The 21454-nt window shown below is 50.5% G+C and overlaps 1 protein-coding gene across 3 annotated transcripts in view; it reads left to right on the top strand.

The window, feature by feature from the left end:
• The window catches only part of LOC115547002 (pecanex-like protein 3), a 35348-nt gene that overhangs the window by 4989 nt on the left and 8905 nt on the right, over window positions 1-21454 (top strand). For 2 of the 3 annotated variants that reach the window (XM_030360891.1, XM_030360889.1), the window contains exons 7-29: window positions 664-2493; window positions 3331-3460; window positions 4090-4262; window positions 4847-4904; window positions 5221-5404; window positions 6096-6253; window positions 6804-6957; window positions 7562-7594; window positions 8001-8172; window positions 9113-9223; window positions 9665-9756; window positions 9967-10076; window positions 10798-10903; window positions 11653-11745; window positions 12323-12473; window positions 12978-13122; window positions 15120-15297; window positions 15568-15676; window positions 16356-16485; window positions 16592-16650; window positions 16909-17124; window positions 17895-18148; window positions 20922-21152. In XM_030360891.1, coding sequence (XP_030216751.1) covers window positions 664-2493; window positions 3331-3460; window positions 4090-4262; window positions 4847-4904; window positions 5221-5404; window positions 6096-6253; window positions 6804-6957; window positions 7562-7594; window positions 8001-8172; window positions 9113-9223; window positions 9665-9756; window positions 9967-10076; window positions 10798-10903; window positions 11653-11745; window positions 12323-12473; window positions 12978-13122; window positions 15120-15297; window positions 15568-15676; window positions 16356-16485; window positions 16592-16650; window positions 16909-17124; window positions 17895-18148; window positions 20922-21152 — 4877 coding nt within the window. The remainder of the gene's footprint in view (window positions 1-663; window positions 2494-3330; window positions 3461-4089; window positions 4263-4846; window positions 4905-5220; window positions 5405-6095; window positions 6254-6803; window positions 6958-7561; window positions 7595-8000; window positions 8173-9112; window positions 9224-9664; window positions 9757-9966; window positions 10077-10797; window positions 10904-11652; window positions 11746-12322; window positions 12474-12977; window positions 13123-15119; window positions 15298-15567; window positions 15677-16355; window positions 16486-16591; window positions 16651-16908; window positions 17125-17894; window positions 18149-20921; window positions 21153-21454) is intronic. The other variant, XM_030360892.1, reaches the window with a different exon arrangement.

The following is a 21454-nucleotide window of genomic DNA, read 5'->3' as shown; positions in this document are numbered from 1 at the left end:
TATATGAAATACAGCGTTTCAACGTTGTATAATGAAATGTGAATGTGAAATGACAAAGTGCTGAGTTATACATGGTAACAGTGAATACGTTGCATCCCACCAATCCATTTAGTGGATATTAAAAGAAGGATAACACACAAATGATTGACTACCCTCCCCCTATCCCTCCCAAAGCTCTGGCCGTTCAGCTCTCAGACACAGTAATACTTAATTTACCTTGAGCCATGTTTTTAATGAGTGGATGTGCAGAGCCAACAGAACAGCTAGTTAAATAGCGTACTTTAGGATCTCGTATGTTAGTCAGGCCAGTCGAGCAGTCATCGCGGGCTAATTACCATTGGCTAACTGTCATTGGCTGCTTTTTTTAATAGGCTCCTTCGAACGGGCTTTCAAGGATGTTTCCTTAAATGCCAAAAGCAGCTCCCCTCGGCTCAACCGGAGTCTGTATTAAATCTCCAATGCTCCTACTGCTCTTTCCTGCTCCCCCCCCACAGGCCACAACTCCACAAACATAAGTTACCGTTAATGAGGCCTTCCTTCTTGCCTACACTAATGACTCTTCGGCTGTCTTCATTACACTGCAGTAAAATCAATCTGGCTGATATGCTGCTGCTGAACCCGACGCTGTATGTAATCAATTCACCGTCGTCTCCCTCCGCCCAGGGACTGCCACCGGGGTCCCGTCCTGCATGGCCGCAGCACGGGGCTCGGAGTACCCGGGCCTCGTGAGCCTGCCCGCCGCGTCTGGCTTTAGGGAGCCCCAGGACCACCCGTCCATCCCCCCGTCCCCCTCCAGCCAGGAGGACGGCGGCGACAGGGAGCCGTCCCAGGAGGGGGAGCGGCGCTCTCCGCAGAGCCCCGGGGACGCGCGCAGCCTGGGGGCCTACTCGCCCCTGGGGCCCTCGGCCGAGTCGGAGAGCCTGGGCGAGACGCCGCTCAGCCCGCTCATCAAGAGCAGCCTGAGCGAGGAGCTGAGCGAGAACCTGCTGGGCCTGGGCCTGGACCCCATGGCGTTCGGCCCCGGGGCCAAGCGCGCGGGCAGCCGCAGCGGCGTGGCGCTGGCCGCCGGCTCCACCGACAGCTGCTTCAGCGCCGGCGGGGCCACCACGGACCGCGAGACCCTGAGCACAGTGAGCAGCTACCGCAGCGAGAAGACGGACTCCACGCAGCTGGAGAGCCCCTCCCTCAGCCTGCCGCGGCCCGCCGAGCCCCGGGCGCCGGCCTCGGGCCCCGCAGCTGCCCCGGGCCCGGCGGCAGCGGCGGAGGACGGCGGCGCGGGGCCGGGCAGCAGCGACACAGACAACCTGTCGGACAGCGTGCTGCTGCGCTCGCCGTCCCGCGAGGCGTCCGTCGGCCAGGGGCTGGACAGGACGTTGGTGGAGGGGGAGGACCTGCCCCCGGCGCCCTCTGACGCGGCCCAGCCTCCGGCCGCCCGCGACTCCTCCCCCTCCAGCAGCGGGCACTCTGAGGTGTGTGACCTAGGCAGGGCGCCCCCTCTGCCGCCGCCCCGCCAGGCCAACTCCGTCCCCGCCGGGCTGGCTCTGGGCCTGGGCTGCTCGGAGCCCGCCCTGCACCCCTCGGCCCCCTTCCTCCTGTCGGAGCAGTCGGCGCCCCCGCCGGCCCAGCAGGTGGTCCGGCCCAAGGACCTGAAGCTGCTCCGGGCGGGCGGCGCGGCCCACCGGCCGGGCCGGAGGAAAGCGCCGCGGAAGCGCGCGGCGGCCGGCAGCAGCAGCTTCGACTGCGGCTCCTACAAGCGCCACCACGGCCACCGGCAGCCCCGGGACTACATCCCGGTGCGCAGCCGGCTGGGGGCCAAGGCGTACAGCGAGAGCCTGTACGAGGACTCGAGCGACGAGGACGACGACGACGACGGCAGCGACATGAGCGCCGGCTCCAGCCTGGGCTCCCAGCGGCGCTACAGCTCCGACGACGACGACGACGACACCAGCTCCTCCACCTCGTGCTACTCCCCGGACCTCGCCAGCGCGGGCGGGGCCTCGTCCTCGCTCCCCGCCTCCGCCGCCGCCCTGCCACTCCCCGCGTCCCGGGACGGCGACCTGTTGCCAGGAGAGACGGCAACCCACCATCACCACCACCACAACAACAACAACACCACCGACAACGCCCCCGCCGGTGGTGGCGGCGGGGGCGCGTCGCACTCCCGCGCCGCGCAGCGCTCCGCCAGCACGGCCAGCGCCAAGACCCACGCCCGGGTGCTGAGCATGGACGGGGCGGGGAGTCAGGGCAACACCAGCGCCCTGCCGGGCGCCCTCCTCTCCATGCCCTCCTCCTCCACCCCCGCGCCCCGCACGCTCTCCGTCTCCAAGTCCGACCTGGAGGCCCGCACCCTCCACATCGACGGGGGCTTCCCCGGAGCCCACCACCACCACCACCTCCACCACCACCGGCTGGACTCCCTGGGGGGCTCCTGGACCGGGAACCAAATGGGCTGGAGGGCTGGGGAGCTGGTGGAGGAGGGGGCTGTGGGTGGAGGTGAGATCGTAGAAATGTAGACCGTCTATCATAGAAATGTAGATGTAATACAGAAAATGTGCAGACTTTTTTTTTATATGTAGATATCCTAGAAATGTAGATGTAATGCAGCAAATGTAATACTTTGTTGGAGCCGAAGGGGGGATTCAGGAGTAATATAAATGCCACTGCAATAGTTGGAGTGCTACTTGTGGTTCAAGGGAGTGTCCCCCACTCGCGCTGCACTAACTTCACCTTACAACGCTAACTAGCCTGAGTCAGTCGGGTGGGGATTCATTGCTACTAGTTTGGTTTTGTTTTGATTGACTGCCACTAGTTTATTGAGTTGGCTGGTGATTAACTGTCACTGTAGTTTCATTGAGGTACGTCCTGATTCACAGTCACTGTCGTGTGATTGAGTTAGGTGATGATTCAATATCACAGTACTTGGATTAAGTAATGCTTCAGGGTGGAGTGTAGGAATGTCTGGTTCTAAGTACAGCCCACGAGTGTTTTAGAATCCATTGAGGCATAATTGGGGTCTTAGTGAACCTATATTTGTGGAGGCTGTTTTCTGTGCACTCGGCTGATGATTCATGGCAAGTCACCGTCCTGCGGTAACTTTTAAAGCACTGCAGCAATCTCCGCTCCCAGCCAATTGATAATCAATGAAATTGATAATCGCTGCATCTCATTGTCACGGTACCGCAGGGCGCAGAGACGCTTCCTCACATATTTAATTGGAAACCTGGGGCGGCTTGAAAATATCGAAAGTTTCAATAAGAACTTGAAAGTGACACGGTATACTTGTCATCTCCTCCCCATGCCTTACTGCGTCTGGTGCTGATGCTGCTGTAGCCATGGCAACAGAGGAGGGAAGCAAGCGGGACTCGGTCAGCAGCGTGAAGAGGACCCAGGCTATCCGGCGGAGACATAACGCCGGGAGCAACCCCACCCCTCCCCCCTCCACCATGGGCTCTCCCCCAAGGTGGGTACACTCTCACACGCGTGCACACGCACGCACACACACACACACACACACACACAGGCTTCATCATGCCTTGCCTCTGTTCTCTCCATCTCTGCCCCTCCTCTCCTACCCCTGCACCATGCAGTCCACTCAACCGCCTGATTTTTGATCAAACCTTCTCATAATGGCCTAGCACTTGTCCATTGCCTTGGTAGATTTTGTTTTGCTGCTTCTTGTCGCTGATCCCTCATCTCTATGTGCAGTCTCATTATGCTGTCTTCATTAGGTTCGGTGTTAGGGTTGGACTCCTCTAGAAATCTAGATATAATCGATATTAATATAAAAAAATGATGCAATATAAAAATATACAATAAATAATTATGCAGACTAAACGGTTGATTTCATATTGCTGCACAATATTGGAATATTGATGTTGAACAGTATATTATATATTCATATTGCACGTGTTGGTGTGTATGTGGTCTAGTGGGAACAATGTTGGTTGTAAAGTCAGGCGGCAGCAGGAAGGAGTGGCGGTGCTTGTAAAGGTCCCCCCCATCCCCTGCTTATCTCCACGGTGGACTCACACTCCCGTGCCGGAGTCGGCTGAGGTTATCTCCTTTGTGTGTGTGTGTGTGTTCCCACAGCCTCCAGGACCTCCAGCGCGCCCGCACCTCCTCCAACTCCAGGAACCGCACCCTGCCCTCGGCCCTGCAGTTCGCCTCCTCCCTCCTGCTGCCCCGGGGGGGGGGCGTCCACGAGGCCTCCACCTTCGACGACACGTCGGAGGGCGCCATACACTACTTCTACGACGAGAGCGGTGAGCGCACGCCATGCATCCGTCCGCTGCAGGCTTCTAAAGGCCCCGTGGGGGGATCTTGAGTAGGGGACATGGGCGTTCCCGGCTGTAGAGTCAAGCTGCACCGTGCCTTTGTGTAGGATTGTTCGCCGTGATCAAAATACGTGGTGCAGTTAGGGCTGCTCGATTATGGGAAAAATCATAGTCACAATTATTTTGGCCAATATTGAAATCACGATTATTCAAACGATTATTTTTGAGTTTGAAAACGTGTTGTATTTATCCGGGCATGTCTCTCCGGATAATTCTTTTGTAATTGAGAAATTTTGCCTTAAAAAAGAAAAAAGGCCCAATCTAAAACGATAAACGGATATGTATCCAGCTGTTCTGCCCTTTCTAAAAAAAACTTGATTATGTTAATTTTATGATCGTTTGACTCTAAAATTTAAATCGCGATCAAACTCAGATTATTCACCCAGCCCTAGGTGCATTTTGAATGTTCGTGGCCGGATCGGACGAGGCCCCGTTGTTTGAACCTGATCAACACAGGAATTATATTGTGGAGCGATAGCCTGTCCGCTGACGTGCGTTGTTTCCTGCTTTAGGAGTGAAGAGGTCCTACACGTTTGGCCCTGCCGGAGGCGGATACGAAGACCCTATGCAGTAAGCCCTCCCGCTCTTCTCGAGCGTTCTACTTTTGCTGGTAGTATTTCTTCGGTGCAGAAGCTCAAGCCGACATTTTTCAGTAAATTAGATGAATGTCAGCCTTCGAATGATCACCTTTTTATGCAGCACAACCTTCTCCAGTGTTGAACACGGTCACTACCCTATTATGTTTGAATGTATTATATTTAATTACGTGTTGCCACCCGCTATTGAGAAGAAAGGCACCGATTTCGTATAGATTTAGATTAGCCTCACCATGGGAACCGGTAGCGTTCTCCCCCTGCTTGAACCCCCTGACCCCCTGCCCCTGCAGGGAGAGGGAGAGGGAGCGGGAGCGGCAGAGGGAGCTGGAGCGGGAGAGAGAGAGGCAGTCGCAGTCGTCGAGCTTCACCTCCACCGAGGTGCAGGAGGGGGCGCCGGCCTTGTCCATGCTCCAGCCGCGGCCTGTGGTCCTGCAGGGCATGCGGGTGAGACAGGTGCCCCTGGAGATGCCTGAGGTGAGCCACACCTGTTTGAACAGCCACAAACCCCCTTGATTTGAACCAAGGATTATCAGACTGATATTATTATGAAGATGATGCATACTAAGAATGAAACGTATTAGTTTAATTGTTGAGGGCAGGAAAGTCTAGTGGTTAGCGTGACTCCCAGCCAGGAGGTTCTTGGTTCCAACCCCACTGGCAGTCTACCTGACTGCATCTATGAACACGATCTAAAATATGTCTTGGATATCGTAAGCCCCTTTGGATGAAAGCTTGTATTGAATGACTAAATAGTCATTTGTAAATGGATTTCAAGTCCTCATACCGTATACCATATAAGGGCAAAAGGAAGAGATGTGATGTGTCAATACTGTTGTATTGTTAATAACGACGTGTTGAGATTGTTCATAAAATGGGTGCGACTGTCGAGATGTGAAATTGAGTTAACAAGAAGAAGACAAAGAAACTCAATAGCAATAGCCTTCTTTTTATTTCATTTTCTAAAGTGAGGTGCTTTATTTTAAGGGGCACATTTCAAAGCTCTGGCTGTTTTTTTTTGTTTTGTTTTTAAGGCAGTACTTATTTATAGCAAAAGGTAAAACATAAAACATCAAACAAATAATGTCAGCTACTACCTGTGTATGCTTATGTAACGCTGTGTCCCCCCCCCCTGTCCCCCGTGTACCCCCCTGTCCCCCCCCTGCAGTTCGACCTGGACCATGAGTCCCTCCAGGAGTCCCAGGAGAACACGCTGATGATCGAGGAGAAGGCCAAGCCCAAGCAGTACTACCGCTTCTGGGTGCTGCCCGGCCGCTGGCTACGGGTCCGCTACGACCGCCTGGCGCTGCTCGCCCTGTTGGACCGGTAGGGCTGCCCCCAGACAGAACCGGGGCGCCGGAGTGTTACAAACACACAGTCTAGTGGTCAGGGGGTTGGACCTCAAGTCGAACACATGTCTGGGTTCGATGCCCAATGTTCATACTCTATCTCGCACCCTGGAACACGATGGCCTGATTCCCCTACCCCCGTGGTTCCTAACCATGGGGTCCTCTGTTATGCATATGGGGTCACAGGACGTTGCTGACATAAGCTGTAGATATTTGATGCAAGCAAATAATTATTTGGAAGTTCTCATAGATGTCCTGTGTATAACAAACAGCCTGACTATTGATTACATTACTTACATGTTCAGAGCTAGTAATGTGGCCACGGGCCATGGGGATAGTAAACACTACCCTACCTGCTCATTAATGACATTATAATATTCATCAAATTAATTACTTTTAATAATAGATCTAATCTAAATATTCCCTCCATCCCGTGGCTCCAAAGCCAATCATGACTCCCTTTTCTATTGTACTCCGAGCTTGGTCATTGATTGGGTATCTCTCTCTCTCTCTGGTGCCCCCTACAGGAACCGCCGTGTCGGAGAGAACGTGTTTGCGGTGGTGCTGGGCAGCCTGGTGGCCTTCCTGGGCTTCCTGCTGCTTCTGCAGGGGTTCTTCAGAGACATCTGGGTCTTCCAGTTCTGCCTGGTCATCGCAAGCTGCCAGTACTCCCTACTCAAGGTACTGTACCTCAGTATTATGAGTGCTAAGCCAGTACTCCTTACTCAAGGTACTTTACCTCAGTGTTGTGAGTGCTTAGTGAGTACTCCCTACTCAAGGTACAGTGTTGTGAGTGCTAAGTCAGTACTTCTTACCAAGTTAGAGTACTAGCTCAGTACTACTTTTTTTATTTATTTTTTTTATTTTTTTATTGCTTCTGTTGAGATCAACACGGCCACCGAACGTACTGCAGGCCACCGGACTGGTTTCACCAGTCTATAATGCTGTTCCTATTCTGCGTTGTATGGTATCCCTTGACAGGAGGTTTGTCCGGGATTTCATGGAGGAATTTTCCCAGCAGAATACTGCTACTTAGTACTACTAATAGTAATAATAGTAATAGTAACTAATAGTAAAAAAAAGTACCAATGGTAGTAATACTACTTGGGCACAGTGTTTTACTTCAATGTAATGAGTACTTGGCTAGATATTGAGTTATTGTTTATTTGTTTTTTCTCACTTGGTGTTGTTCCTGTAAGTTTCCCATCCTTCAAGTCTCTTCTTTGAATTCAGTGCCACTTATGTTGAGCATATGTCCTCTTCTTTCTTGTTCTCATTTCCATAGAGTGTGCAACCAGATGCAGCTTCGCCCATGCACGTAAGTCTGGTCAAAATAGATAATGACTCGAAGCGAAACAAGGAGACACTTAAGATTGATTTAAACATTCATTAAAATTCTGCAGCAGATGCATTATTTGTTTATTTTTAGTCAGTTGGCAGACGCTTTTATGGAGAGCCACTTACCAAAAGATGTGACTACATAACAGAAAACACTTGGAAAGCGTGCAGAGTAGCCGCAGGTACCAGAAACACGAAATCTAACTACCATACATTACAAAAAACTATTGGCAAGTGTTCAGAGTAGCCGTGGGCACAGAAAACAAGGTGAATCATTGTTCTTTTCTCAGTGTTATAAAAACTAACAACAAGACTTATTGCTTCTCGTGAGCTAAGCTTCACTCTTCCAACGTGTCTCTAACATTACACCACTTTTGTGTGTCCAGGGCCACAACTGGATCATCGTGTACAGCCGGCCTGTGTACTTCTGCCTGTGCTGCGTCCTCATCTGGGTCTTTGACCTGTCCGGCCGCTCCAGCAGCCTGCAGCCCTTCTCGCTGTACGGGGTCACCTTCTTCTCAGGGCAGTTCCTGCTCTGTGCCAGAGACATGCTCATCGGTGAGGGGAAACCGCGCACACCGGCCGAACATCCGTCTGGGTCCTCGGTTGTTGGCCGTACTTCTGTATTTTGATACAACAAAAGGAATTCTGTAGAACTAATAGGATGTGTCCTCGGCATAACACAGACCTCCACCAAGGAACCAGCTTGGTTAGGGGTGGTTGGATGGAAGACTTGGTGGGAGTTTGCTGGTCTGGGAACCCAATTAGAGACTAGTCTGGGGCCCTACGTAAGGGACTTTCAGGAAAACGGGAAGAGGGCGGGGTCGGGCAGGTCAGCTCACATTCATCATGAACCCGTGACGAACCGTCCAAGATCATTTTTTTGAGCCATGCCCCCTTTTTGGCTGATTCGCATGAAACAAGTCGCTAAAAAAGTCGCAATGTGTAGCTCAAGATCCTCCCATTAATAGTTTTTCAGAATTTAAAATAACATGTCCTGTAATAAATAGAGGACCTTGTTATTTACAGAGCAGTTATCATATTGGATTTTATCACGTTATGTATTGAAATCACTATCGATCAGCATTGACTTCATATATGTCAAGATTATTTTTTGCGACTGAAATTGTCCCATAACAAACCTAAACACTAATTTTCTAAAAATCCGTGCTGATATTTCTAAGATATCCTGCAGAGGCTAAGAGACGGGCGAAAAATCCTTCTTGGTGGAGGTTCTGTCTCTAGAAATCTAATATGAAGAGCACAAAAGTACAACATGGTTAAATAAATGTATATAGATACATGAATATAGATGCGAGTTCCCCAGTTGATTTTGTCAAGTGTGTGTGTGTGTGTGTGTGTGTGTGTGTGTGTGTGTGTGTGTGTGTGTGTGTGTGTGTGTGTGTGTGTGTGTGTGTGTGTGCGCGCCAGTTTTATCACCTTGACAATCACAATCTCTCATTCCCTTTGCTATCCCCTTTTTCTCCCCATCCTCCAGTGCTTGCCTTATGTTTCCCTGTCATCTTCCTGCTGGGGCTGCTGCCTCAGGTGAACACCTTCATCATGTCTGTGCTGGAGCAGATTGACATGCACGTCTTCGGAGGAACGGGTAAGAGCTTACTAGGAGGGGTAGGATTATGATGAAACACTTTGAATAGCCTCATGGGAAGTCGTGTGACTGTCTTCACATCGCAGTGTGTTCAAAGTTTTCAAAAGGACATAAGTCGTCCTCACAGACGCCTACTTGAGGTCTTGGGCGCGTGCTTGACGTCCTTCTAGTGAACCCGGTTAGGGTGTTTTACCGTGTCGACTAGCACTACACTCGGGTACCGTTGCATGCTAGGGAATTGGTCGTCCCGGGCCAAAAGGTTCTGGGTTCAAACCCAGAGTGTCCGCAGCCTCACCTTGTGGGGCGTCCTTGAGGAAGATGGCCTAACTTAACCCCTACCTGCTCCTCGATCACACTCGCCTGGTTTCTCCGTAAGGGGCGTTGGATGCAAATGTGTTGCGGATGAGAAGCTAACGGTGTTCCCTGTGGTGGTGTCCCCAGCCACCACCAGCCCTCTGTCCTCTCTGTTCAGCCTGCTGCGCAGTGTGGTGGTGGCGGCACTGCTTTACGGATTCTGCCTCGGCGCCATCAACGTGAGTGCACGCACGGTTGCCCTTCTTCCGTGTCTGTCTCTTTCTAACTATCTTGCTGTCTCCCCCCATCTCTCTCTCCATCCGTCTCTGTCTCGGTCTCTTTCTCTCTCCCTCTTTTTTGTTCCCTTCTCCCTCCCCCTGTCTGTGTCTGTCTCTCTCTCTCTCTCTCTCTCTGTCGACCCCGTCTAACCGAGGCTGTCTCCGCTGCAGGCTCCGTGGGGCGATGCCCATGTGCCGGTGCTGTTCTCCGTGTTCTGTGGCCTCCTGCTGGCCTTGTCGTACCACCTCAGCCGGCAGAGCAGCGACCCCACCATCCTCTGGTCAGTCCAACACTAAACACCAATCCATCCTGCTGAAAGGTAATGTCGCGGAGATTGGGGAGTTGTCAAGCGAGAGGGAGAGCAGAAAGCTAAACTCAACCAAAGTAAAGTTTCTCCACCATCGGGCTGCATTTCAAGCACTGCTATGATCGACGGGTCAGATGGATTCCTTGAATCAATCAGGGTAAAGATGCCAGAGGGGGTCAGACATGAGTTGGGAGCTGTCTCCCATCCAAATAGGCTCCCGCAGAGGCACTTATAAAACGGATATTCTCATAGAGTTTCACTACCTAATAGATGACCGATGGCTGTGTAATAACATAAATGATTGCTCTTAAATCTTGCCTACAGCACCTTTTTCAAGGCCAAGTATGTGTCTAGTTGCCTCAGTGGGTCTCCTACATAATCATTTGTGGTTCTGCATCTGTGATTCTGAGCGCAGGCTGCCAAAGCCCCTACGTTTTGTGGATCCCCATCTGGGGATCACTTTATGATGTGATGACGGTGTGTTGGTAGAAGTTAACGATGGCAAGACCCTCTCCCCCCGCCTCTCGCACGCCGCGGGTCCGCCCTGATGCGTGGGTTCATGCAAACTTACGGCTCCTCATGTCAACACACGAAGGAGGAGAGTTTAGGCTTTAGACGAGCTGAACCGCTCACATCAGAACACTGAACTTTGTGTGTGTGTGTGTGTGTGTGTGTGTGTGCGTGTGCGCGCCAGGTCTCTTGTTCGCTCCAAGATATTCCCCGAGCTCGAGAACCGGGCCCCAGAGGAGCCCCCTGTTGAGATCAAGGACCCCCTGCCTGAGAAACTACACAACTCAGTGGTAAAGGACTCATTGACAACCACACCCCGCCGCCCACACACACACCACCCCCTCACCTCCACCCTGAGGTTACAACTCACTCATCAGGATCTAAACACGCACCACCCCTCCCTCTCCACACACACACACACCACCACCACCACCACCTCACCTCCAACCGGAGGATACACAGCTCCCAATGCTCATTTTCCGCAGTATCGATACACCAGTACCAGCAGCGCTTTCTCACTCTCTTCTCCCGATGGCGAGCTGACAGACAACACGCAGCGCTTCAGTGCCCACATACCCCCGCCTTCTCTCTTACTCAGACGCACTGCTGTCTCCCGCTGTCTCTCTTCACTACAGTCATTCTGCTGTCGTACCTCGTTATCAAGTTAAAGCCTTGTTATTTTTATCTCCTAATAAAAAAACAAAGTGATTGCCCTCAATGTGCGTTGATATTGCCCCTTGGCATTGCAAATGGTATTTAATATCGATATTTTTCAAGGTATTGTATCGAAGCTACAAAATCCAGTATTGTGACCACACTACTCCACACACAGTAAGCCCTGTCACCTCCTCCCTGAGGTTTAACCTCTCCTCTGCCCACACCAACCCACTACACCCCTCCACCTCCACACACACACACACACGCACACACCAACCCGTCTCCTCCACCCACGTGTTGCAACATACCCCAGTCAGGTGTGTAGTGTACGTATGTGTGTGTATTTACATAGGTGTGTACTATATTCTGTGTGTTCCTGCAGAAAGAGATTCTCCACTCGGACCTGGTGATGTGTCCCCTCATGGCCGTGATCACCTTCGCCATCAGCGCCAGCACTGTCTTCATCGCACTGCAGGTCTGACAGCCAGTCTGTGGTCTGACTGACGCCTCATCTGGTTGTCCACTGTCTGTCTTTGCTCTTTCTATCCCCCTGGACTCACTGTAGCAGCCACCTCTGTGTCAGCTTATTTATAATTTCTTTAAGTCTTTCTTTCGTTCTCTTGCTGGTTTCTTTTCCTTTTTTTCTCTTTACATTCCCCGTGGACTCACTATAGCAGACACCTCTGTATCTGTTTATTTTTTAATCCTTCTTTCTATTCCTTCGCCCTCTTTATTTTCCTCTATATATCCTCCCTGGACTCACTATAGCAGACACCTCTCTTCTTTATTTATTTTTTATATCTTTCTTTCTACTCCTTCTTCCGCTTTCTTTTCTATTGTGTCTCCATCCCTCCTCCCTGCTCCTACAGTCCCACTGTCTCTTTTTCTTTCCATCTTTCAATAAAAATTGCAATTGACATAACAACAGCTGTTAACAATAAAATGATAACGATGATGAGTGATAATAATCTATGTTTCTCCGTTCTACTCTGGTCTCTCTCTCTCTCCCCCCGTCTGTTTCTGTCCACACTGTCTCTCGGTCTCTCTGCCAGCCGGCCCTGAGCTTGGTGCTGTACATCCTTGCGGGGGTGGTTGGTTTCTTCACCCACTACCTGCTGCCCCAGCTCCGGAAGCAGCTGCCCTGGTTCTGCCTGGCCCATCCCGTGCTTCGCTCCAGAGAGTACAGCCAGTTTGAGGTCCGAGGTGAGTGGACCTCACCCGACACAGTTCTGTCAGGGAGCCATTGGGCTACATGTTCAGCCGGCCTAAAGTAGCTCTCTCTCTCTTGATTCTCAAAAGATACACTTTTCAGTCAGTCTGCAGGTCTGGTCCATTTAAAGAACAAGGATCCATTAAAAATATAGAATCACGTTACCGGCCCGAGAACATACTCATAAGCTTTGGATAATTATTTGTTTTCTGGAACGATCGGATAAATGTGGTTGTTCTAATGTCCTTACACAAAACCAACAAAGGATCATTCAATAGATTCATAAATGTAGGATGTAGAATAAGAATTTCTCCTTCCTCCATTTTGACCTAAGGCAAATATAACCGATACCTTAAGCCTCTCTCCACTCAGTGTATTTTCCTTTAGAAACGAGGAAACTGTGCTCTGATTGTCCTCGGCCAAGCGCCGTGAGCCACTTGAGGTAGAAAGCGTGTGCTCGAGCGGCTAATGACTGCCGCGCCGCCGACCCTCCCCAGACGCGGCCCAGCTGATGTGGTTCGAGAAGCTGTACGCCTGGCTGCAGTGCGTGGAGAAGTACTTCATCTACCCCGCCGTGGTGCTCAACTCCCTGACCACGGAGGCCCGCAGCGTGGGCCAGCACCACAAGGAGCTGGACATCTAGTACGCTGCTTCCCTTCCCTTTGTCCTCCCCCCTCCCTCCTCCCTCCTCCCTCCACCTCAGCCGCCCTCCTCTGCACTCAAAACAGAAGCATGAGACGCTGAAATTGGTTCGACACACACACTCTGTCCACTGCTCCATAACCATTTGCGGGACTGCACTCTGTATTTTAGATTATATATATATATATACACATACATACATAAAATATCCTCTCCATACATTATTGTTTATTTTTCTACTATCACTCAACGTATACAAAACGTATTTGCAAACTTCAGATGTACTTTATTTATGTAAGAAGGGAAATTCAGATATCACAGTAGTTTTTTATAAAAAAACTACAGTTATTCAGAATAACAATATAGTCGATGTCAGTCCTGTCAATCCTGATGTCAGTCAGGTGCTGTTATCGGCTCCTACAGATCATGGTCACAAACTCACAATCATATGGGGGCACTCTTTTCCCAAGGCTGATCTATCATTGAAGCCTTCATCCTCATCATCTTGGTCTTCCTCACAGTCGGATCTGTTCCCAGCGAGCTTGTCAGCAATCGGCACTGCATGTGTTAAAGTGCAGCAAGTGAAAATTAGCTTTCACTTTTAGAAGATCCTCACGCGCGGAGGTGTTTAAAGGCCCTCACTAATGTATAACGTGTCACCACAGAGGAGGGGTGGGATTTCCGTCCACTATGACAATATTTTTAGTCTAATACCCAGTCTGGTACACATTTTAAACTTTGTCTGTCTGTGTCTCCTTCTCTCTGTCTTTGTATGTTTCTCTTTGTCCTGTGTGTGTGTGTGTGTTTGTCTCTCTCTCTCCGCCTTCCTCTGTGTGTGTTATGTCTCTGTCTCTGTGTCTATGTTATGTCCCATCTCTCGTGCTCTGTGTAATGTCTCTGTCTCTGTGTGTGTCCCTCTCTGTCTCTGTGTAATGTCTCTGTCTCTGTGTTATGTCCCATCTCTCTGTCTCTGTGTAATGTCTCTGTCTCCGTGATATGTCCCATCTCTCTGTCTCTGTGTAATGTCTCTGTCTCTGTGTGTGTCTCTGTGTAATGTCCCATCTCTCGTGCTCTGTGTAATGTCTCTGTCTCTGTGTAATGTCTCTGTCTCTGTGTGTGTGTCCCTCTCTCTGTCTCTGTGTAATGTCTCTGTCTCTGTGTGTGTCCCTCTCTCTGTCTCTGTGTAATGTCTCTGTCTCTGTGTTATGTCCCATCTCTCGTGCTCTGTGTAATGTCTCTGTGTGTGTGTCCCTCTCTCTGTCTCTGTGTAATGTCTGTCTCTGTGTGTCCCTCTCTCTGTCTCTGTGTAATGTCTCTGTCTCTGTGTGTGTCCCTCTCTCTGTCTCTGTGTAATGTCTCTGTCTCTGTGTGTGTGTCCCTCTCTCTGTCTCTGTGTAATGTCTCTGTCTCCGTGATATGTCCCATCTCTCTGTCTCTGTGTAATGTCTCTGTCTCCGTGTTATGTCCCATCTCTCGTGCTCTGTGTAATGTCTCTGTCTCTGTGTGTGTCCCTCTCTCTGTCTCTGTGTAATGTCTCTGTCTCCGTGTTATGTCCCATCTCTCGTGCTCTGTGTAATGTCTCTGTCTCTGTGTGTGTCCCTCTCTCTGTCTCTGTGTAATGTCTCTGTCTCTGTGTAATGTCTCTGTCTCTGTGTTATGTCCCATCTCTCGTGCTCTGTGTAATGTCTCTGTCTCTGTGTGTGTCCCTCTCTCTGTCTCTGTGTAATGTCTCTGTCTCCGTGTTATGCCCCATCTCTCTGTCTCTGTGTTATGTCCCATCTCTCGTGCTCTGTGTAATGTCTCTGTCTCTGTGTGTTATGTCCCATCTCTCTGTCTCTGTGTAATGTCTCTGTCTCTGTGTTGTGTCCCTCTCTCTGTCTCTGTGTAATGTCTCTGTCTCTGTGTGTGTCTCTGTGTAATGTCTCTGTGTTATGTCCCATCTCTCGTGCTCTGTGTAATGTCTCTGTCTCTGTGTGTGTCTCCGTCTCGCCCACCAGTAGCCGGGCTCTCTTCATCTCCATCGCGGGGATGAAGTTGATGCGCTCGTCGTTCTGCGCCCCGTCCCTGCAGTACGTCACGCTGTGTTTCACCACGCTCTTCTTCCACTTCGACTACCCCCACTTCTCCGAGACCTTCCTGCTCGACTACTACTTCATGTCCATCCTCTTCAGCAAGGTGAGAAGGAGACGCCCCCCCAAGCACATGGAAAAACAAGACGTGTGCGTACGGTGCCATCACACCCGGCGTGGCGGTCACTGTTGAGTCGTGACCTTTCTAGTACTCTACACACACAAGTGTGGTTGGGTGTGTGTGTGTGTGTGTGTGTGTGTGTGTGTGTGTTTTTGAATGGGTGCATCCGTCTTGGTGTTTACTGTTTTTAAATGTGTGCCCATATCTACACGTGTGTGTGTGTGTTTTGAATGTGTGCGTTCCTCCTCTCCCTAGATGTGGGACCTGCTCTACAAGCTGCGCTTCGTGCTGACCTACATCGCCCCCTGGCAGATCACCTGGGGCTCGGCCTTCCACGCCTTCGCCCAGCCCTTCGCCGTGCCTCGTATCCTTCGGCCACGCCCACAGCGCCCACTCCGTCCCCGCCGCGTGCGTTCCACTCCCACTAGTTCCCTCCGGGAGGGGGGGACGTCCTGGTGCTTTGTAGATCTACCGGCGCGCGTCCCCAGAGCTATCATCCCATTAAACCTCTGTCTTATTAGGGCGCTTAAGATTTGGAAAGGTGATGATTCAAACGAGTCTGTGTTGTTCGGTGACAGACGAGTATGAACCAGAACGACATTTACACGTAGTCATTAGGCGGCAGGCAGTTTTATCCGAAGCAACTTACAAGCGCTGCTGGCAAAGACATCAAAGCCTCCAATTTTAAATCGGAGGAGCTACTAAAAGCAGTGCTGCATTAAGAAAGTATTGCAGAACACCCCCCCCCCCCCCCCCCCCCCTCCCCGCCTGTACAGAGTGCCAAGTAGATATAGGAATCAGCGAAACAAGGTTACATTTATTTATTTATTTGCTTTTAAGTGCATAACAACACGAGTGAATTCTAAGTGCAACGCAAGGGCTCAAAGAACAAGGAGTCCACAGTTGTCCTCGGAGGTGGGTCTGGGGAGCCGGAGCACGTGTCGTAGGGTCCTGCAGGGGTTTAACCACGGCTCGATCGGGGCGGGGGGGGGGGGCCTGTCTGTTCAGCTCCAGACGTCCTTAACCCACTCGTGTTGCCCCAGACTCGGCCGTGCTGTTTGTGCAGGCTGTGTTCTCCGCCTTCTTCTCCACCCCCCTCAACCCCGTGCTGGGCAGCGCCGTGTTCGTCACGTCCTACACCCGGCCCGTCAAGTTCTGGGAGCGCGACTACAAGTAGGTTTCTTTTTTGTTTTTTAGCATTAAGTCAATCGTGTTTCCCTTCCCTTCTGTCTCGGGGGGGATAAGTGCTTTTCATTCTTATTTTCTTTGCCTTCCACAGTACCAAGCGAGTGGACCATTCCAACACGAGGCTGGCCACCCAGTTGGACCGGAACCCAGGTATATATAAAAAAAAAAAAAAAAAACGTCACTCTTCTCCTTCCCTCTGTCTCAGAAAGAGAACCATTTTCGTTTCCTCGAACCCTCCCCATGATGTATTTTGCTCTCTTGCTCTCTTGCTCCATCCCCCTCTTCCATTCTTTCCTTCTATCTTTCTTTTCCCTCTTTTTCCATTTTCTCTCGGGGCCTCTTATGTTTTCTTTCTTCCTCTTCCGATCCTCTTCCTCTCTGATCCTCTCGGTATCCGTCTCTCTCAAGGCGCGGACGACAACAACCTGAACTCCATCTTCTACGAGCACCTGACGCGCTCGCTGCAGCACTCGCTGTGCGGGGACCTCCTGCTGGGCCGCTGGGGGAACTACAGCACGGGGGACTGCTTCATCCTGGCCTCCGACTACCTCAACGCCCTGGTGCACGTCATCGAGATCGGCAACGGCCTGGTCACCTTCCAGCTCCGCGGCCTGGAGTTCAGAGGTCAGTGTGGAGTGTGGTCCCGGGCTTCGCAAAGGAGCAGAACTAGTTACCGGGCCCGGCTGGGAATTCTGCATCAGGGGGGCGGATTGCCATTTTGCTTTGCACGTTGAAAACACCCGATGTACAAAGAAGGATGTCTCCCTTCGCGAGGGGAATTGATGCGTCGATGTTTAAGGGATCCGGTCGCAAATCGCTGCTCAACACTTTGGACGGCTGTTTCCATTGATCAGCACGGCAGCGTCTCCAAGCTGAATGAAAAGAAATGATTAGACCCGATGCTAGAGATAGGAGAACAAGTGACTGGGCAGAGTCATTAGAGGTGTTTCTGGGAGAGAGATACCAAAGCATCAGTGTTTGCATGGGGGGGGGTTGACCTTTTTAAATGACACGGTGCTTAAAATTAATAAACACCTAGGAAAGAACTGAACTACATAATTATAGTGTAAAAGTGTTTGAAAGTCACACTGTTTGACTCTATTTCAATTTATTGGTTAAAGTCAATGTTTATTTATCAATGTTTGTATTTTCTGTTATCTTACAAACTTTATCTCTTTGTGCATTACGGATGAGTTTGCGAGGCTAAAAGGGGGATAATGATCAACTGTAAAATCTGTGGTCTTCATCTGCAACCGGTAAAACCAACCGGTAAAACAAGGCCAAACCGGCCACCCAGCTCATTCTCCGCCGTGGGGAGGGAGCTCCTCTTGACCCCCTTACACCTCCAGCTGCTTCACCACCTCTCCCTCCCTCCCTCCCCCCCGTCTCCCCAGGGACGTACTGCCAACAGCGGGAGGTGGAGGCCATCACGGAGGGGGTGGAGGAGGACGAGGGCTGCTGCTGCTGCGAGCCGGGACACCTGCCCCACATGCTGTCCTTCAACGCCGCCTTCGGCCAGCGCTGGCTGGCCTGGGAGGTGGCCGCCACCAAGTACGTGCTGGAGGGCTACAGCATCAGCGACAACAACGCAGCCTCCATGCTGCAGGTGTTTGACCTGCGCAAGATCCTCATCACCTACTACGTCAAGGTGGGCACATGCACACACGTGTATTTAGCAGAGGGTTTTCTGCAGGGCCCTCGGGATAAAATACTGTACGCTTTAATTTTTGACTGCCAATAGGATGAATGTCCGTAGGCGAGATATGATTTATTGTGTTTCTGAATATTTGGATGCACAATATTATATTTTATCATGTTTGTTAACGTGGCCCAAAGGAAGAGAACCTAGCTAATACAATAGGCAGTAGGCAACACTTTTATAGCGTCCTGTGTAGGACGGTAGTATAATCTGCTTCTACTCGTAACTGGTACGCACTAGGCTATTATTCTAATTTAGAAAACGACCACACACCTCACGATAGATGAGGCTACGTTTAACAATTTTGCTCGTGTTGTGGGTGGAAGGCAACGGACTTGCCAACACCACAACACGATTGCAATCTCGGGGTCAAAAAACGTGTTCTTAGAGTTAACGACGGGCGGCATGTGGCTCAGGTGGTTGGCTTTTCCCTTGCGTGGTGGACAACACCAACGCTGTGTGAATGTGTGTATGAATGGGTGAATATTAGGCAGCATTGTAAAGTGCTTCGAGTAACCACTGGTTAGAAAAGCGCTGTATTATTGCCGTCCATTTACCATTTAACTAACATTATGGGCATCTTAAATAACTAAAAAACTATGGATGAGGTCATTAGATGTAGATAAAATGGACTGAGCAGTGGGAGTCGGTGCCCACTATTTTCGCAAATCCTTCAAACTTTCTTGTTTTCCGCTGCTGCTTCTGCGGCGAGGAGCGGTCAGTGTGGCTCCTAGACTCTTCCTCTGTGTACCGCCAAAGTACAGACTGTTGGATCTTAAACATTCAACATGTTATGTTCAATGTTTATCTGGTTCGGGTAAGTAGTATCCAATCCAAACATACCCCACAGTACAGGATAACCTTGCAAGGAAATCATGAGAGCCATCCAAGAAATCAGGGCTTTGCTGACCAGAGGCGGAGGGGGAAGTCATTCACAAATTGGGATAATCTTCCTGTAGTGTGAACACGATAAAGTGGACGTTTTTGGCTTGAGTCAACGGCATTCAGTAGTGCGGAAGCCGAGAACTGAGAAACTGGCATTAATCAAGCACACAATCAGAATCAGAAACTTCCAAGTGCGGTATTGACCAAGTTCCTATAAAAGACCCAAGCTGACGTTGTAGAGCAGCCCCAGAAATCACACAGACCAGGGTTTGATTTTCTTTTTCTGTTTTTATAATGGTGAGTGACATCTCAAGATTTACAGTTTGGTCTCAACACAACGGCTCAATCAACAAAGTGCACAACTGAGGTCACAAAATGGCTTCGCAGAGATTCTGCATTTTGCACACACGTACGGCGTACGCATACATGCACACACGCACGCACGCACGCACCCGTACGCACACATACACACATACGTATGTGTAAATAAAAAGAAAAACAATCGCATGGTGCCATGCCAGGGAGTGCTGCGGCTGCACTCAGTGTCTCAGATGGGAATTTAATGATGTTTCCTCTGACGTTGTGCGGCGGTGCCCCCCCCCCTCCATCGGCCTTGCGGCTGTGAGCAATGTCCTCCCCAGTGGGCAGGGTAGCCCGGCGTCAGCAGCAGCAGCCCTGGCTCCCAGCGCCACCACAGGCCTGCAGAGTGCTGACACGGGCCTTGCTGCTGGACTGTGTCACGATCCCATCCACATGCTAGGCTCAGCATGAAGCGGGCCCCCGCGTCAGCACATCAGACGTATCATTACCCCGAGACGGGAGCGGGGCCGTTGGAAGCACTGCCCCGCCACAGGGGGGCGGCAGATGTAGTAAAGTTCGCTTTTTGTGGGGTATTATTTACCACTGAGTTTCTTTACTTCCAACGGAGTGAGTGTAGTGCATTTCAGCAACATTGCAGTTCAAAGTGCTGCGCATGAAACATTAAGAGTATTTAAGACAAAATGCTTCATAAACATTTCACCGCAATTAAAAATGTGTAGAATTAAAGTCTCAAATGTAATCAGATGAAAAGCAGTGTCAAAAAGAAAATCCTTCAGCCTTGATTTAAAAGAACCGGGTTGCAGCAGACAGAATATTATTGAATGGGTAAACCGAGTTTGGTTCGATTTATTTAATAGATGTTTTTATCCAAAGATACTCAGAGCACTTAGAGGGGATTTCATTGATGTGCAGATAGGAAGTTAGGCACTCTACCGCTAGACTGTGTGCTTTGGAGTTCAACCCCAAACCCTTCGGCTAGGCGTCACCGTGTGCACTAGCTGTCTCTTCCTTATTTAATAATGGAATAGAGCCCAGAGCATACAGCACGCCGATCTCCTCTCATATTGGTAGCTTTACACAAGCAATGGGGTCATATTTTGACCAAGAAAAAGCCCAAGCTCGCTTTAAATAGGATGCAAACATTTTAGAACTTTATATTGCGTCTGTGCCCGCTCCCGACGCACTGGCTGTGTTCCTTTCGGTCTTAAGAGTATCATCTACTCTGCGTAGAACAGCATTTTATCTTTAGTTTTTACTTCCACCAGAGTATCATCTATGTGAGGAACACTATTATTTAGTTTTGACTTCCACCAGACTATCATCTACTCTGTGAAGAACAGTATTGTATATTTTGTTTTTGCTAAAGGTGTCACGGTGTCACCTATATAATACTTCTATCCCCAGAGCACCATTTACTCTTCTAATAACAGTACATGATACTGTTTGTTTCCCTCCACGAGAGAACCGTCTACTCCTCTAATAACAGTACATGATACTGTTTGTTTCCCTCCCCCAGAGCATCATCTACTACGTGAACCGCTCCAGTAAGCTGGAGGAGTGGCTGCTGAACGAGGCGGTGCAGGAGGCCCTGAGGCCCTGCCTGGGGCCGGGCTACGTGGACAGCGACCCCACCTTCAACCTCAACATCGACGAGGACTACGACCACCGCGCTGCCGGCATCACCCCTGCAGCCTTCTGCATGGTCTACCTGGACTGGATCCAGTACTGCAACAGCAGGAGGCAAACGGTAGGCACGCATGGGTACACAGACATACTGTGTGTGTGTGTGTGTGTGTGTGTGTGTGTGTGTGTGTGTGTGTGTGTGTGTGTGTGCGCCACACAATACGCATAGATGCATACACACTCACAGCTAGCAAACAACATGCACATACACACAACGGCACTCATACAGGCACACGCACAGAGACACACACAGGAGCAGCAGGTTAACGCATTAAGGAGCTACAGCATCGAGCCATTACTCCATACAGTTGTTGTGAACACTGCACTTGATTGCGACCCTTGATTACGGTGTTGAGTTTGTTGAGA

The sequence above is a fragment of the Gadus morhua genome, chromosome 7 (genome assembly GCF_902167405.1).
Source record: "Gadus morhua chromosome 7, gadMor3.0, whole genome shotgun sequence".
Taxonomy (NCBI): Eukaryota; Metazoa; Chordata; class Actinopteri; order Gadiformes; family Gadidae; genus Gadus; species Gadus morhua.
This window is presented reverse-complemented; position numbering and strand designations above follow the sequence as displayed.